The sequence below is a fragment of the Rhagoletis pomonella genome, unplaced genomic scaffold (genome assembly GCF_013731165.1).
Source record: "Rhagoletis pomonella isolate Grant_MI unplaced genomic scaffold, Rhpom_1.0 Rhpom_scaffold_00001, whole genome shotgun sequence".
NCBI lineage: Eukaryota > Metazoa > Arthropoda > Insecta > Diptera > Tephritidae > Rhagoletis > Rhagoletis pomonella.
The window spans coordinates 47,061,720-47,076,460 of record NW_023458555.1 but is presented as its reverse complement, the minus strand read 5'-3'; the positions used below and the strand labels follow the sequence as shown (position 1 = coordinate 47,076,460).

The window sequence follows — 14,741 nt, the reverse complement described above, 5'->3', positions numbered from 1 at the left end:
TTTAGCGCCAGCAACGTATTGCAATTTTAAAAGGTAGTATTTAGTTATTTTAGTTATTAATTGGAATTTACTAGAACTTCTTTTATTTCAGGATGTCTATCCAGCCGACGAAAAGGAGCCGTGCATCGGGGGAGCAGTTAAGCGCGATGCTTGACTTTCTGGGTGAAAACCCGAATGTGGCGAGCGGCAAGTTCCAGAAGCTCCATGGCAAGTTGGAGAACACCAAAAAGTGGGCAGAGATGGCAGATAAATTAAATTCTCTTGGGGGGGGGCTGCCAAATCTGTGGAGCAATGGCAAAATGTAAGTATAAGTGATGAAGTACGGGCATTTCCGGAAATGCATTACTGCAAAACATCGCACCTCTGATTCCAAAAATATGTTTGCTGAAATCAGACATTATTATATACTTAAGTATAAGGAGAGGTGCTTTGCAGTAAGGCATTTCCGAAAACGGCCTACACCAAAGAATAGTAAAGTATGAAAGTGTGTTTCTATTTTGCAAAAGGTCTGGCGCGACCTAAAAAGTCGAACATCGACGCGAGTTCGTGATCGTAAGAGGGAGCAAGCATTGACGGGGAATATACCGCTTCAACAGCCTCCCTTGAACGAATTGGAGAAGCGGGTAATAGCTCTAGTGGGAAGCAGCTATATGGAGGGGCAACCGGATGTCCAGGAGAATATTCCCATGGAAGAGGTAAGTTGAATTGTACCGTATTAAAAGCCCATGCCAATATGTTAATCATATTGCAATATTCATTATGCTATTTTTAGGAACTGCAATTAACATTGGGGGCGGCGGATGAAAATTTCCGCTTAGTCATGGAGGAAGACACCATGGTAATTCCTCCACTAACGGTGTCGGATGGCGAGTCGGAAATTCGGTGCGAAACTCCGAAAACGCCGAGGCAAACACCGCGCAGAACCGCTAAGCGGAAACGTGCGGAAGAATCGCCAACAAAGGCGAAATTTTTAAGAATTGCCGAGGCACAGGCCGAATCAGAAAAGGTAATTTTTTCAATACTGTATTTGTATTGAATTATTAATAAAACTTTTATTTTCTTAGAGGCTTGCTGAAAGTGCTGCAACCAACGCGGAGGCCAACCGCTCCAATGCTGAGGCAATAAGCAGAATGGCTGCTGCCACAGAGCGAATGGTTACCGCAACTGCAACAATGGCAGAGGCCTTCACGGTGTTGGCGGAGGGGGTGAAAGCTTGTGCGCATGCTTTCGCCCAGTTTACTAATTCACTGGGCCCTCCCCAATAGATTGTTTGTGTATATACTTTTCTTTTTCTTTTTTAAGGTTCATTAATTTTTTGTTAAAGTTAAGCTCCTTAGCTAACAAAACCAATATAAGTCCAAATTTGAGACTTTGTACAAAAAATTACAAAAATTCCACAAACTGTTCTTCACAATTCCAAGCATTTTAATTTTGATTTCTAGAATAATGCAATTTTATAGCTTATTAAAATCGAGTATAATAAAGTGCAAGTTATTCTATAAATTAAAATTATAATGCTTAAGAGGGGACGAAAAGTTTATGTAATTTCTATTTATTTGTTATATATTTGTTTATAGTGATAAGTGTTCGTGCCTTGAGTATACGCATTTTTTTTTAATATTCGCGATGTTTTTTATGCTATAAATTTTTGCTCAGTTTTTTTTTTCAAAGGATGGCTCATATTTTAACAAATACTATACAAATCTAAGTTTCACACTGTATACATAAATTAGAAGTATTCTGCCAAGTTTTATCCAAATCGCAAGATTTTTAATAAGAATTTCCAAAAAAAAGTATGTATCCATCCCAATTTTATTATAATTTGCAAATTTCAAATGTCTAAAAATTTGGGTTGTTTAATAATTTTTTGCTGTCCTGTGCATTTTTTCCATATAAAACATTTTCAATCATTTTTTATATGGTAAAAATGCATAGGACAGCAAAAAATTAGTATAAAACAACGCGCATTTTCAGACATTTCAAATTTGCACATTATCATAATAAAATTGGGATGGATACATACTTTTTTTTTGGAAATGCTTATTAAAAATCTTGCCATTTGGATGCAACTTGGCAGAATACTTCTAAATTATGTACATATACAGTGTGAAGCTTAGATTTGTATAGCATTTGTTAAAATAGGAGACATTCTTTAAACAAAACAAAAAATTCACAAAAAGATATAGCAAGAAAAAGATTGCGAATATTAAAAAAAATATCACCGTATTAATTATTCAATGAATTATTTTATTTTCATTTAGCTTTGGTGGCTATTATTAACTAATTTAATTTTATTGTACTAATTTTGAAATAAATGAAATGGTAATTTAATAAAAACTTCGTTTTATATATTTAATATGTATAACAGCATTTAATGCATATTTTTATTTACATATATTATTTATTTTATCAAAGAAGAATTAATAAAAAAGTTAATACTGAGGCTAAATAGTTTGCTTTTATTTTATTAGTTTTCTTACCGGCTACTGAAATTTTCTAGTGAAACTTAAATATGTACTTATAGTTGAATATATGTAATTTGGTTATGATTCAAAACAACAATTTTATTACGTGTGTCAAGTTATCACTATATTTTTCTAAATTTAAAAAGTTAAATAAGTTTTTCTTTCCACAACAAACTTACAACAAAAAAGTTACAATTAATGCCGTATTTAACTTTTAAATGAGTTGAAATAACGCATTATGTAACAGTTGTGCATGTACATAACAGTTGTGCACAAAATAAAAGGAGTCAAAATATCGCATTCCTAATATTTCGTGGACCACTCTAAATAATATCGGGTAGATATTTCCAATCAATTTATAATGTCGATACCCCAGTTATTTCAATGTCTACATGCATTCAGAGTACATAAAATGGTGAAAAATTTGTTAAGTCATTAAAAATATGTTTGCTTTAAATTTGTAGAAAAACATATCGTCACCTGAAACTCAAAAAGACGTAACAAAAATCATTGTTAAAATGCAAAAAGTCATAACTAATAAAAAATTCAAAATTTACTTTTTGATTTATATAATGGATTTCAACGAGTTACAACTTCCCACATCATTTTATGAAAAAAATAATGAAAATATTAGTCACGACTTTTTCAATCTCATTTACGATATTGTTACGTCTTTTTGCATTTCAGGTGACGATATGTATTTACTTATTTGGTACTTATTCAATAAGTGTCAGGGTGCCGGTAATGTTGTGGTATGATCCTTCTTTGTTATCAAACTGGTTCTTTAATTGACTTAATGCGCATTTGGCAGCTGTGCACTTCACTGATAGTTACGACCAATACCCCGGAATGAACTACTGTGGCCCTTGCACGGCGCCCATCAGCCGTTCGTCGTCATTGAAACGCTTCAAAACGTATTGGAATCGATGTAGTAAAGCAGTAACCGCCAAGCGCCCAGTGAAGACATTCGAATTCAATGATGTATCACCCCCGCAGTTGTATGTGCTAGAAAATTTGTGTTAGCGCTATTAAAAATGCCTGACTAGGCACATAAAACTCCTCTTTGGCATGGTTGTTTTTCGTTGTGATCTTTGTGCTTTCAATGCCGGTATTTAGCCAAATATTCCATGCAATCTACGTACAAGAAATGAATAAGAGATCTAAAAAGGTACTAAACTTCCCGCTAAACACAACTCACCCTGCAAATTCCTCATCTTTGTTTCCGCTGTTTCCTCGTTAGCAAGTGACGCCAATTTGTCTGCATTGTCATGCATAATTTCTTGCAGAGATTTTAGTGCGGCCAGCGAGTCTTCACAATTTTTACTCAAGGCAGCACCATCCACCTTCTCACTGCTTCCCGTACTGGAAAGCGCACGCACATTATCAAGCAACGGAAATAGAACTTGCCAAACGAGCGTCTGTTATGTGGGCTGGTTCAACAAACGACCATGCCAAAAAGAATGCGGCAAAGAGCATTGTGAACCGCACTCGCGGCAGTAACTATGCAATTACCAACTGAAGACACATAGGTATCAGCGGCTCACTGAAATGGTGAAATATGTATACACATTCCTTTGAAAATAATACCAAACAGAACACGCAATTTTACCTATGGGGATCATTTGCCTTCCAACATTTCTCAGGCAGAGAAGCGAGTATTATGCCAACAGCATTGATGTAGTTTTGTATCTCTTTTTGTGGTATCCATGAATAACCCTTCACAACAGCACCGGCACTCACAAATTCAATTGTTGTTTATTGGTTTAAAGCGAAACGCCCGGACAGTGTAAGGGCGCTGTTGGGTTGGTTGTTTTGTAATAGATTTAGGAACATTTTCAGCAATATAGGCTGTATTGATGCTTGGAAACAGAGGGCAACAATTGCTCTATAAGAGTTAATGAAAATGTAAACAATTATGAAATATGGGTTTGCTTTAGGGTTGTGCGATTATTCGATTACTCGAGCAAGTTGGTTAATCATTTGTTCGATTAACATATTATATTTAAAGTATGATAATGATTAATACGATATTAATTAAGGTTTTGAATAATCAATTAATTGCACAGCCCTAGCTTGCTTCTTCCGAATAGCTTACGCAAGAATCCTTTTAATGTCCACCGGTTCGATTTCGTATGAACGAGCAATCGTGCATACATTGCTACTAAAGCCGGCGCAGGTGTGGAACTTTTTCATTGAGGTATAAAAATCAATAAATTTAGCTGGTTAGTTCGCAGTTTTAGCGGTGCCATTTAACGGCTCGCCAAGTATGTTCATTGGACGTGAAAAATAAATACTGTTGATTTGTTGAATATGTATTACATATAATGCAAAAAGCGTTGCCCATTTCATTGTGCAGAGGAAGATGATAAAAAAACGGATGACAAATAAAGGCGTTAGTTAACGTGGATTGAACAAATCTAGAAAATAAAGGCAGTCATTCATGATAAAAGCGAACTCAAGTAAAATAACTAAGTTGATATAATTTGCTATAATGGTACTTACTTGCGTCTCTTGGTGGATGGCTGGCCTACTATCGAGACGATCGTTGACGGCATATATTAAGTTATACGAATATTTAAAAAAAAATTTGCTATAATTCGTTGCTGAACACGTTTTGCTACTGAAGAAGGTGCTGCGGAATCGTCATTAGTGCTTAGTATTTCGGGATCATAAACAACCCGATCGTCAAAAGCGGTTGTTTGATCGCCCAAACGAACGTTATGCAATGTTGCGCACGCGTTAACTACTCGGCCAGCAAAGCCGGGGTCATACAAAAGTACTCTTTGCCGTGATAAGCACCGCCATGTGCCTTTAAGGACGCCAAAGAGTCTCTCGATCGGGTTACGTGCTTTACATAGCGCCTCGTTGTAGCGAAACTTTGGTGTTCCTTCTGGCTCGTTTGGTAAAGGTGTCATCAGCCATGGCTCCAGCGGGTATCCAGAATCGCCTGAAATTTTTTTCTTTTAATATTTCTATTCGTATGGAATTAAAACAACTTACCTATCAAAAACGTGTTGTGATTTCCAGTTTCAAATGATCGCTGCATGACCCGACGCGCTGCAGAGAAGCTCCAAATAAACGAATCATGTCGTGCTCCCGGAAATTTTGCATTCACGTTTAAAATCTTAAGATTTGGATCACATATCTATAAGTTTGAACCATTATAAAATAACAATATAAATTTTCATGTTGTACATTTGTTCTTACCATTTGCACGTTCATCGAATGGTACCCATGGTGATTGACATAATTTGATTCATTATTTTTGGGAGCCAAAATTGCAACATGGGTGCAGTCGATTGCACCGATAGTTCCTGCTACAAATGGTGAAGGTGCAGACGCAAAAATTTCCTTTGCCGCTTGGCACTCCAGTTGCGTCATAGGGAACTTCACTTTGGAGGTAAACATTGAATTGTTGATTGCGTCAGTCACACGGTGTATGCAACGGCTTATCGATGTTTGGCTCATGGATATGCCCCACTGTTCACCTACTGGGCGTTGATAGCATCCAGTGGCATAAAACCGTAGAGCAGCTAGAACCTTCAACGAGTACATAAACACATGCTTATACAAGATGCTTTCTAGCGGTAATAGCAATTGTACGTTTCACAGAAAAAGCTGTTCCACGTCACATAAGGTTTATTAAAGTTAAAAGCAGCTTTTTCTGTAAATCCTTGAAACCTTCAGACCCTGCAATTCGTACTACTGCTGGAACGCACCTATAATATTTAATAAAGTTGAAATACATGTATATTGACTTACCTGCTTTTCAGTCGATAACGCTGTTATTCGCGATCCTCTTAATTGATTGTCAAGTTGAGACACCAAATTTTCAACCATGCCGGGACTGAGTCTATATAGCCTCCGGAACTCCGTTAACGTTAGTTCGAAAGGGTTATCGATTTCGCGAAGCCTACGCCGGTCAATTCTTGGCACGTTTAATGGCTGCTCATTATCGGTATCATATAAATATGATGCAATGTATGCAAATGCCATTTTTTAACACAATCTTCACAATTTTCTCAATTTAACTTCACAGCAAAATTAGTAAACAACAGCTTAACAAAGAAAAACTAGATGCTGTTAGCTTAACCACAAAAATAATTGTCACCAAACAGCTGACTGCGTTTGTTAACACTAAACAATGACAAATATGGTTAAAGTTGATACACAATCACTTAACCCCAAAAAAAGTTGTTAACTAGAGATAACAACGTGAAATGTGGTTAAAATAAGATTCAGAATCGCACTACTGGTGACGAATCTGCTCCTATGAGTTTCCGGCCTAGTTTGGAGTCGCCTGTATACACAAATTTATGGCATCAGGCGTATGATAAGACTTTCTACACCGATCCTGTTATGTTGATATCACAAATTTTGCGTTTCTCATCGGAAGTAATTTAAACTATAAATTAAGTTACACGCATATTAAAAAATATGTTAAATTATCATTTATTAAAAGAATGTGTTCTCTATTTTATATGAGCTTTGTTTGCCTTACATGTTTTTTTTTGAATAGATATTGCGCTTGGAATTCAACTTCAAATAAAATTTACAGTAAAATAAACCTTGGACAATAAACAACAAAATCACGCAATGCAATTAATTTTCATGCACAGTTGATGGCAGCAAGGAAAATCATTAAAACAGTGACAGACATCAAATCTTCACATATAGTACATAAGTACATAGATACATAGTTTGTTTTTGTTAGCATGTGCTTTAACTTTAGCGACAATGAAACTCCTATCAATGTCTGCCACTTCATTACAACATACTTAGCAGCAGGTAGTTGCCTGTACCCATCGTCACAGTTGCCAGCGGCGAATTGTGGGAAATTGTTGACGAACTTCGTGTTCTCGGTTGTGCTCCCCTTATATTTTGTTTTTACTTTGCTCTTAATGTGGCTTATGCTCGCTCAAGATGAGTAAGTAATTGAATACATGACAGCACACCGTCGGTCGGTAAGCTCTTCAATCAGTCGTCAGTCGTCAGTTGGTAAACGGTGTTCAATGTGCTGTTGCTGCTAACTGAAGTCAGCTACAAATTCTCGCTAGTTGCGTGACATTGCGCTCACGGCGCTGACATGGAGTGAAAGAGAGCAGGATGGTGTTACCGCAATTTGAAAAGCGCTCATTTGTTAGGAAATCGTTTAGTTATTCGTATTGTTTTTGGGCAGTTCCTTTTTAAAATTCATGTTGCTACTCTCTGTTCTCCTTTTTTTACTTAAGTAGATTTTTAGTACTAATTTTGCCTTACAAATGCTTGAATTTGAGTCGGTCTCTCAAATAATTTTTAACCTACGTTATTAGAGAAACGTTTTCTCTCCTCAGGCGAAGTTCTAAATACTTCGTTGGTTTTCTTTTACACTCAAATCATTTCAAACATATGCTCTCGCCTTTGCTCAACTACTGTTCTGTGCTCGATTTGCTCTCATTGCCTATCTAATTTTTACACTCAACTCATTGCTTTTTTGTTCTCATAAAAACTTAAATTTCCGCTCTCAATATATACATATGTAGGTCTCAAGTTCATAACTCTCGGCAGCTGGTGAGCATATACCAAGTCAGTCGCTCTAAACTATAAAAAACTTCGAAATTAAACTGCAGAATTTGTTAGTCCTCAACTTCAACACTCCTCCTCGCTCACGCTCCTTCATGCTCTTTACTCACATTTCCTACCCCCGCATTCCTCTTTCCGTGTGAATGTATGGTAGGATGGTTGGATTGTGTGTTGTACATACATACATACATATGTACATATATATTTTAATGTGTTTGTGTGTGTGTGTAGTGCCATATTTGAGTGCCCCTTAAATGTTGCCACTCGTGACTCTTGCTCCAACAAAACTTTCTTTTCACCATTATTACTACTGGAGGCATGGCAGTTATATCTGTTGTTGTTGTTATTGCTGATTCTAGCTACTTGTTTACTACTGCTTACCGTCAAATTCTCCAATTTACTCACCAGCTTAGCTGGTTCGTTGTTTGAGGGTTGTTTCTTCAGTCGTGAAATTAATATTTGGCGGCATGTTGATGAGCATAAAGTGAAAGCGCCTAAATGTATATCTCAAATGTAACATTACTTTAGCAAATATGAATGAGTGGCCATGCCGACAGGCAAACTGACAAACTGAGTAGCCGATTGACTGATTGACTGACTGTCTGACTGCATAGATCGTCTATCTGTCTGTCTGTCAGCATGCCTGTCTGCCTGATGGACTGCTGCCTGCTGCATTGATGCTATGTGTTGCGCGAAATTTTCTCCCAAATTGCTATTATTTTGTTGTTGGTGTTTTTGTTGTTGTGGTTGTTGTTATTGCTGTAGCTTTGGTTTCTTTAACTGTTGTTGCCGTTGGTGGTGTGGGCGCTGTCGCCATTATTACTAGTGTTTCAGCTGATACATTATGTGCTGGTGTTGCTCTTATTGTTGTTGTTGTTGTTGTGAAATTCATTTTGTGGCTATCTCGATTAAAACCGCGTTGGCTGCTATCGTCGCTGACCGCTGCTGCGCCATCACAATCAATTCACTCAGCCTCTGCCTCAGCCACCGACTGCTTCAACTACTCACTTCAACACTCTCTTCGCAATCTCCCTCCACTCCCACCCTTTCTCTATACTAACGCGTAACCAATTTCCACACTTCCATTGTTTCTATTTTGGCTTATTGTAGTTGATTGCTTTTGCTTTTGGCTTTGTTGTTAATCATTCTATGTCGTTTTTGTTATTATTTTCATTAGTGTTGTTGTCATCGTTATGCCGCACACTTATTTCGCATATTTCACTAGCTGCTGCTGTTAATATTAGTAATTTGGTTCATGATTTTGTTGCTATTGCCTTTGCTTTTGCTTCTGTTTTCGATTTTATGTTTGATGTTCTCGACTGATTTTGTTGTTGTTGCCACTTTTAGCTGTTTTTGTTGCCACCATGGCTACTTTTAACTATATATACAAGCATACACACATTTTCTACAGCTATGACTGCTTTTATGCGCCCTACTTTTATTGCGGTGGATGTAGCTTTGGGCTATATAGTTTCAGCCTGATTTCCTTAACCCCCTCGCGGCGCTGGTTGTTCTTTGATATGACGCCAGCCGTTATAGCTGCAGTGTTTATAGTTATCGCCATCATTTTGTTTGTTGTAGTTGTTTTTGCATTGTGAATTTTTTGTGCTGTCCTTAGCATTATTACTTTAAATCCGTTTTCGCTTCACTTCGCCCATACAAAAGCTATGAAACCAAGTACTTATGTACATACATATGTATGTATGTATTTAATCAGCGTTGGATGGCTGCAGGACGGCGGGGGTTTCGAATAAATTTGGTAATTTAATAGTTTGCCTGTTTGTGCTACAACGATAAATTTAAAGTCTTTGTTTTATGTTGGCAAAATGAGTTGTAAAATATTTATTAAAAACTAGCTGAGTACCCAACATAACACTAAACAAATCAAAATATAAATCTGTAACAAAATGCTTCGGCTCAGTGCCTTTACACGGGTCGATTTTCTAGTCGATTTTTGTCGTTCATCCAAAATTGGCCAGTGTAAACCGTAAAGTGTAAGTGATTTGGGTGGTCAATTTCTCAGTCGATTTTTAAAGGAGACATAATATATATTTTCTTTTTATTTATCTAAAGGCCACCTTGTGAACAATACTTTTAGTTTTATCTTGCGGTGCAGAAGCATAAACACAGCCCACTCATGAGTATCCGACATATCACTGACCGTGGGAAAAGCAAGGGTTTTAAAGCTGATATCCAGCCACTGTTAATATTTGATCTTGTGATTTGTTTATCAGCATATCAAAGCAAAGCCTCAGAGAATACAAAAGCCTAACAAACTCAAATGGAAGGTCTATGGAAATTCTTGTAACTCGTGAGAACAAAGTATTTTCTCCTTTGCCGTATCCATGTGTAGGTTAGGTTATTTTATTGTGGAAGATCCCACGAGGGACAAACTATGGCATTAATTAGATTGTGCTTCTTCCAAATTCTTTGAACGGTAACAACAAAGAGAAGAGCTGCTTGCTCAAAACTAAGTAACGCAAGCAGCTGATGTCCACTCCGGAGAGATTTTCGTGAGTATTCATAAAATGTGCACTCGAATACCGGGAAACTGAGAAGGAAGTGCTGAGATGGATCTACCTCGTTTTGAAAACAGCTGCGCCAATAGGGTTCCGAGACGATATTAGGGCGCACCGCGTAAGAATCTAGAGCTGGCGCTTTGCCAGCAGTAGAAGCTCCCTTGACCGCCGGCGGTCATCAACCGGCTAGAATGAATTTCTAGAAGGGCTGGTAGAAGAGACATAACATTTGAGAAAAATTCGCCATGGAAAATAAAAATAAAATGCATCCATCTTCTTTACAGGTTTTGACACAAATAAATTAAAAATTTTGCAGCGAAGTGTCGCGCAGCTGCATAGTGGGATTTCTGCGGAAAAAATTACATTGGTGAAGGTCACATTTGACGTTTTTTATACTTATTACTAATACTACATCGCATGGCTGACTCGGTTTTACAAAGATTTGGCAGCAAATAAAATTCCAAGTTTGAAAACTAAGCCAGTAAAATCATGGGACTGAATACCTACAGATTTAAAACAATATAGAAATACATACTTATTTCAAGTGACAGGATTTTTTTCTTTTTGTAAAGACTTTTTTTCGAAAATAGTGCAAGCATTAGAAATTGTAAATAATGGAGGTATTTAACTTTTAAACGATGTCGTAAAGTGTACAAGGGTAAATTATTATCTTTTACTTCATCTCTTATTATCTTTTCAGAAAGCAACGCCGAATTTAGCAATTGTGACAAATTTCAACATTCCTAATTCTGAAATAGCTGAAATTGAAAACGAAAACCTTTAAAATAAATATCCACACCTTATACATCGAGTTCTTGAGGAATGTTATACAGCACTACGTAAATTGTTTTAGCCTTCTTTTACCAAAACGCGGCATGCTGCATCGAGATTAAAAATGTTTTTCTGCTTTTTAACCTTGAAGGCTAAACAGTTTTACCAAACATTAGCCACTATTTTTATAAACATATATATGCATATAGGGTTTCTGCTTTCCCTTTTTGTATAAATCAGCTTGCGCAAGTACGCAGTTTGTGTAATACGAGGTCGTTTCTTTACCTTTTTATAGCTTTTTAAAGCTTTTTGAGGTTAGGCTTACATGGGAGGTGTGCGTAAAAATACACCGATTGCAGCCATTTTAAGGGTGTTTGCTTATATTATCATTATAAATATATGGCCAAAATTTCGGAGTCGTGCATTCATCGCTGCGATTTTAATTGCATTTTTAAGCATTTTTGAGGTTAGGTTTGTATGGGCGGTATGCTTTAAAGTAAATCGATTTTGCTAATTTTTTGTATGTTGACTTACTCCATTGTTGTGATTATATGGACAAAATTTTGGAGTCATTCATTCATCGTGGCCCTTTCAATGGCATTTTAAAGGCGTTTTTGAGGTTAGGTTTGTATCAGGGGCCGACTTTGAGTACTAATAAAATTAGAGTACTTATTCATGATCCATAACAATTAAACATAGTGCAAATGAGTACTCACACTAATTCCAAAAATTACTAAGAATAATTTCCACCACACTTAAAGTATACTTACACTTATTTGTGACAGCAATTTTAACGTAGAATATGTCTAACGTTTCGATATGGAGGCTATGCTGAAATGTTGTAGTTGTAATTTTTAGAGCTTCGCGAAAACGCTTATTGTACGAGAACTATTGAAGCGATTACAAAGAGTAGTGTGACGTTTCATAGACAAAATTCCAGACCTATCGACAGATGCCGTGGAAGCAGCGGTAAATATTGGATTATTTTGGGGTCAATTTTGAGCCTTTAAAGTGCTCTAGCAACTTACGATTTGCAGATATAACTTTCATTTTCGGGATATAGGTTCTTTGTAGCGGTAGAAATATTATCGTGTAAAAATTATATATAAATTCAGCAAATATTGAGTATTTTAGGGCAAAAAATTGTTTAAGAATAGGCAAATTTTTTTTATTACTTTTAAGTTAAATAATTTTTTTTATAATTTTTAAATTAAAACAATTATTACACTATGATTATCGATCGAAAAGGCTTTATTTTTTAATTATATGTTGTCGGGTTGCCACCTGTTTCAAAAAGCAAGCCCGACTTAAATAAAGGCAGAAAATTGAAATGTTTATCCTGATATGGATGTCAGGCGAGCATTAGGTTAAATAAATTACTTAAAAGTTAAGAAACTAACTTTATTTCCAAATTGCATGTAGGAAGGTTGCCACCAGATTTTATAATTTACACTTATACTTGGACCTAGGCTAATATAAAAAGTATTACAACTGTCAGCAGTATGAAAAGAAATAAAAATGAATCGATATGCTGATGGTACATATGATTGAAGTTAATGTGGATCTGTTTCTGTATTGCTAAGTATTAATATTTTGCAATTCATATTGATTTATTAAATTTAATTCAATACAATTAAAACGAGTATTTCATGTACCGTCTTAAGCTTGAATGTGATCCTAATAATATTACGTATGTATTCTATGCTTAAGTTTAGCGGCTGTGACTCCGACACAGCCTCCAGGTCAAGACGAAGGCGGCGGACTGATCCTTTTTGTCTCTAACCATTATAGTCTACTCATGAACCAGCTAACATTTTGAAGAGAGGTTCCACCTGTTGACAAGTGAAATAATTTTTAATAAACAAGTTAATGAAATGTCGCAACGTGCATATCAAACGAAAGAGAGCTTTATTTCATAATATATTAAAGCGGTTTGCTAACTATTTAAAAGTGAATTCATTTGTGAAAAGAATTTAAATTTACTATATATAGCTTTTTTATAATAAAATTTGTAATTTTTTGGTCTTTGTATCACATCTAGTGTATAAACGAACTCAACGCTGGCGAAGCTGCGTGCAGAAGCTAGTTATTCCATAGTTTCACATTTGTGAATTTCGAGAAATATTTTGTCAATTTGTTTAAACTTTTCGTCATTTATTGTACAGAAAAAAAAATATAAATAAATAAATAAATAAAAATAAAAAATATATAATAAAAAAGGGAAATACAGTTTGTGGCGAAATTTCTATGGAACAAATATTTGTCTAATATCTGGAGAGAAGTTTAAATAACCATTTTTGGTTAAAAAAAGGTGACGAAATATGGCTCAAAATTCACAAACGTGATCGAAATAGTTTGAAAATGGATTTACTGTATCTTGATATACGTTTCCTTAACAAATCTTATAGTTTTCGTTGAAAATTCAACCATATATTTGGACTTTCACAGAATAATTTAGTGAAAAAACTCTACTTTTTTGGCAAAGTTTCGATTTGAAAAATCTGTATGGAGTCATGAGTCAACTCGGCAAAACTTTTAACACCATTGAATTCAGCGTTCCCAAATTATTTAGAAATGACCTCTCCCGTCTGTCTGATTTTTCAACTACAACAGTGTAATGAGAGCAGAAATAAAATACAATGCCTGTAAATAATATGGGTCTTCACACCCTTAGCACGTTACTAGGTAACTCGGTGTTCGGTAATTTTTTCTAACGTATTCTGTTTGTGTAAAATAGTGTTCCACAAACAAAATATGTGGGAAAAAATTACCGAACACCAAACACCGAGTTACCGCGTACCAAGTTTCGTTGAAAAAGAGCCTTAATGTATTTTTAAAATTCATATAAAAACGTGGGGTGAAATCCACGGGTGTAAGCTAGTAAAACATAAAAAGTGGAAACTTCACACAACGTTTTAAGGAAGATCTAAATTTTTTCGGAAGTTGAGTTGGGGTTTAGCGGAAGTGTCGAGAGAGCATTTTTGTTCCGTCCCACCCTCAAATTTTTAAAGACCTCGATACCACAAATAACGGCCACGCGAATCTCGATATTGATTTTACCTGGTTTGGTTATGAACTCAACTCTCGTTTCTATCCAGAAGACAAGAAAGTAAGTAATTGAACTTCAAGCATCATTTGCACATGGCTTATACTCAAGAGGCCACTGCAAGAGTAATCTACTCAAGCTTGACTGGATATATTCGGCCTATTCCGGGAGACTTAAATTGGTCAAAACTATTTATTGCCCATTCTATCTGTTGGATGTTCACAATTTGTTTGTGTTGTTCGCTACTTACATTTAAAGTAAATATTAGGTTTTAGGATTTTTTGACTACAATTTAAAGTTTGTGTTAAATTTTATTAATCTCCATGTTGTAAAAAAATATGAAAGTAAGCAATTAAAATTAAGAATTATTATAAAATA

At 35.8% G+C, this 14,741-nt stretch overlaps 2 protein-coding genes across 3 annotated transcripts; one reads left to right on the top strand and one right to left on the bottom strand.

The window, feature by feature from the left end:
- Positions 1-270: 270 nt before the first annotated feature.
- Positions 271-1,265, top strand: LOC118747235. The gene is made up of 4 exons (XM_036481262.1): positions 271-301; positions 507-695; positions 773-1,006; positions 1,065-1,265. The coding sequence occupies exons 2-4, from the start codon at positions 651-653 to the stop codon at positions 1,263-1,265; spliced, it is 480 nt and encodes a 159-aa protein (XP_036337155.1). The 5' UTR covers positions 271-301; positions 507-650.
- A 2,954-nt stretch (positions 1,266-4,219) lies between these two features.
- LOC118745129 (putative nuclease HARBI1) lies at positions 4,220-6,709 on the bottom strand. 2 transcript variants are annotated; one of them, XM_036478661.1, is made up of 6 exons: positions 6,228-6,709; positions 5,673-6,005; positions 5,466-5,610; positions 4,968-5,412; positions 4,561-4,882; positions 4,220-4,350 (listed from the first exon to the last, which is right to left on the bottom strand). In XM_036478661.1, the coding sequence occupies exons 1-4, from the start codon at positions 6,459-6,461 to the stop codon at positions 5,024-5,026; spliced, it is 1,101 nt and encodes a 366-aa protein (XP_036334554.1). In that variant the 5' UTR covers positions 6,462-6,709; the 3' UTR covers positions 4,220-4,350; positions 4,561-4,882; positions 4,968-5,023. The 2 variants fall into 2 exon arrangements, with proteins under 2 accessions (XP_036334554.1, XP_036334558.1); XM_036478665.1 differs by having other exon boundaries at positions 4,561-4,758.
- Between the last annotated feature and the right edge of the window lie 8,032 nt (positions 6,710-14,741).

Coding starts and splice junctions, on each gene's coding strand:
- LOC118747235 (XM_036481262.1), top strand. CDS start 651: ATGGAGGGGCAACCGGATGTCCAGGAGAATATTCCCATGGAAGAG. Junction 696..772: donor AGAATATTCCCATGGAAGAG/GTAAGTTGAATT, acceptor TGCTATTTTTAG/GAACTGCAATTAACATTGGG. Junction 1,007..1,064: donor CACAGGCCGAATCAGAAAAG/GTAATTTTTTCA, acceptor TTATTTTCTTAG/AGGCTTGCTGAAAGTGCTGC.
- LOC118745129 (XM_036478661.1), bottom strand. CDS start 6,461: ATGGCATTTGCATACATTGCATCATATTTATATGATACCGATAATGAG. Junction 6,006..6,227: donor CGTTATCGACTGAAAAGCAG/GTAAGTCAATAT, acceptor TACTCGTTGAAG/GTTCTAGCTGCTCTACGGTT. Junction 5,611..5,672: donor ATTCGATGAACGTGCAAATG/GTAAGAACAAAT, acceptor TCAAACTTATAG/ATATGTGATCCAAATCTTAA.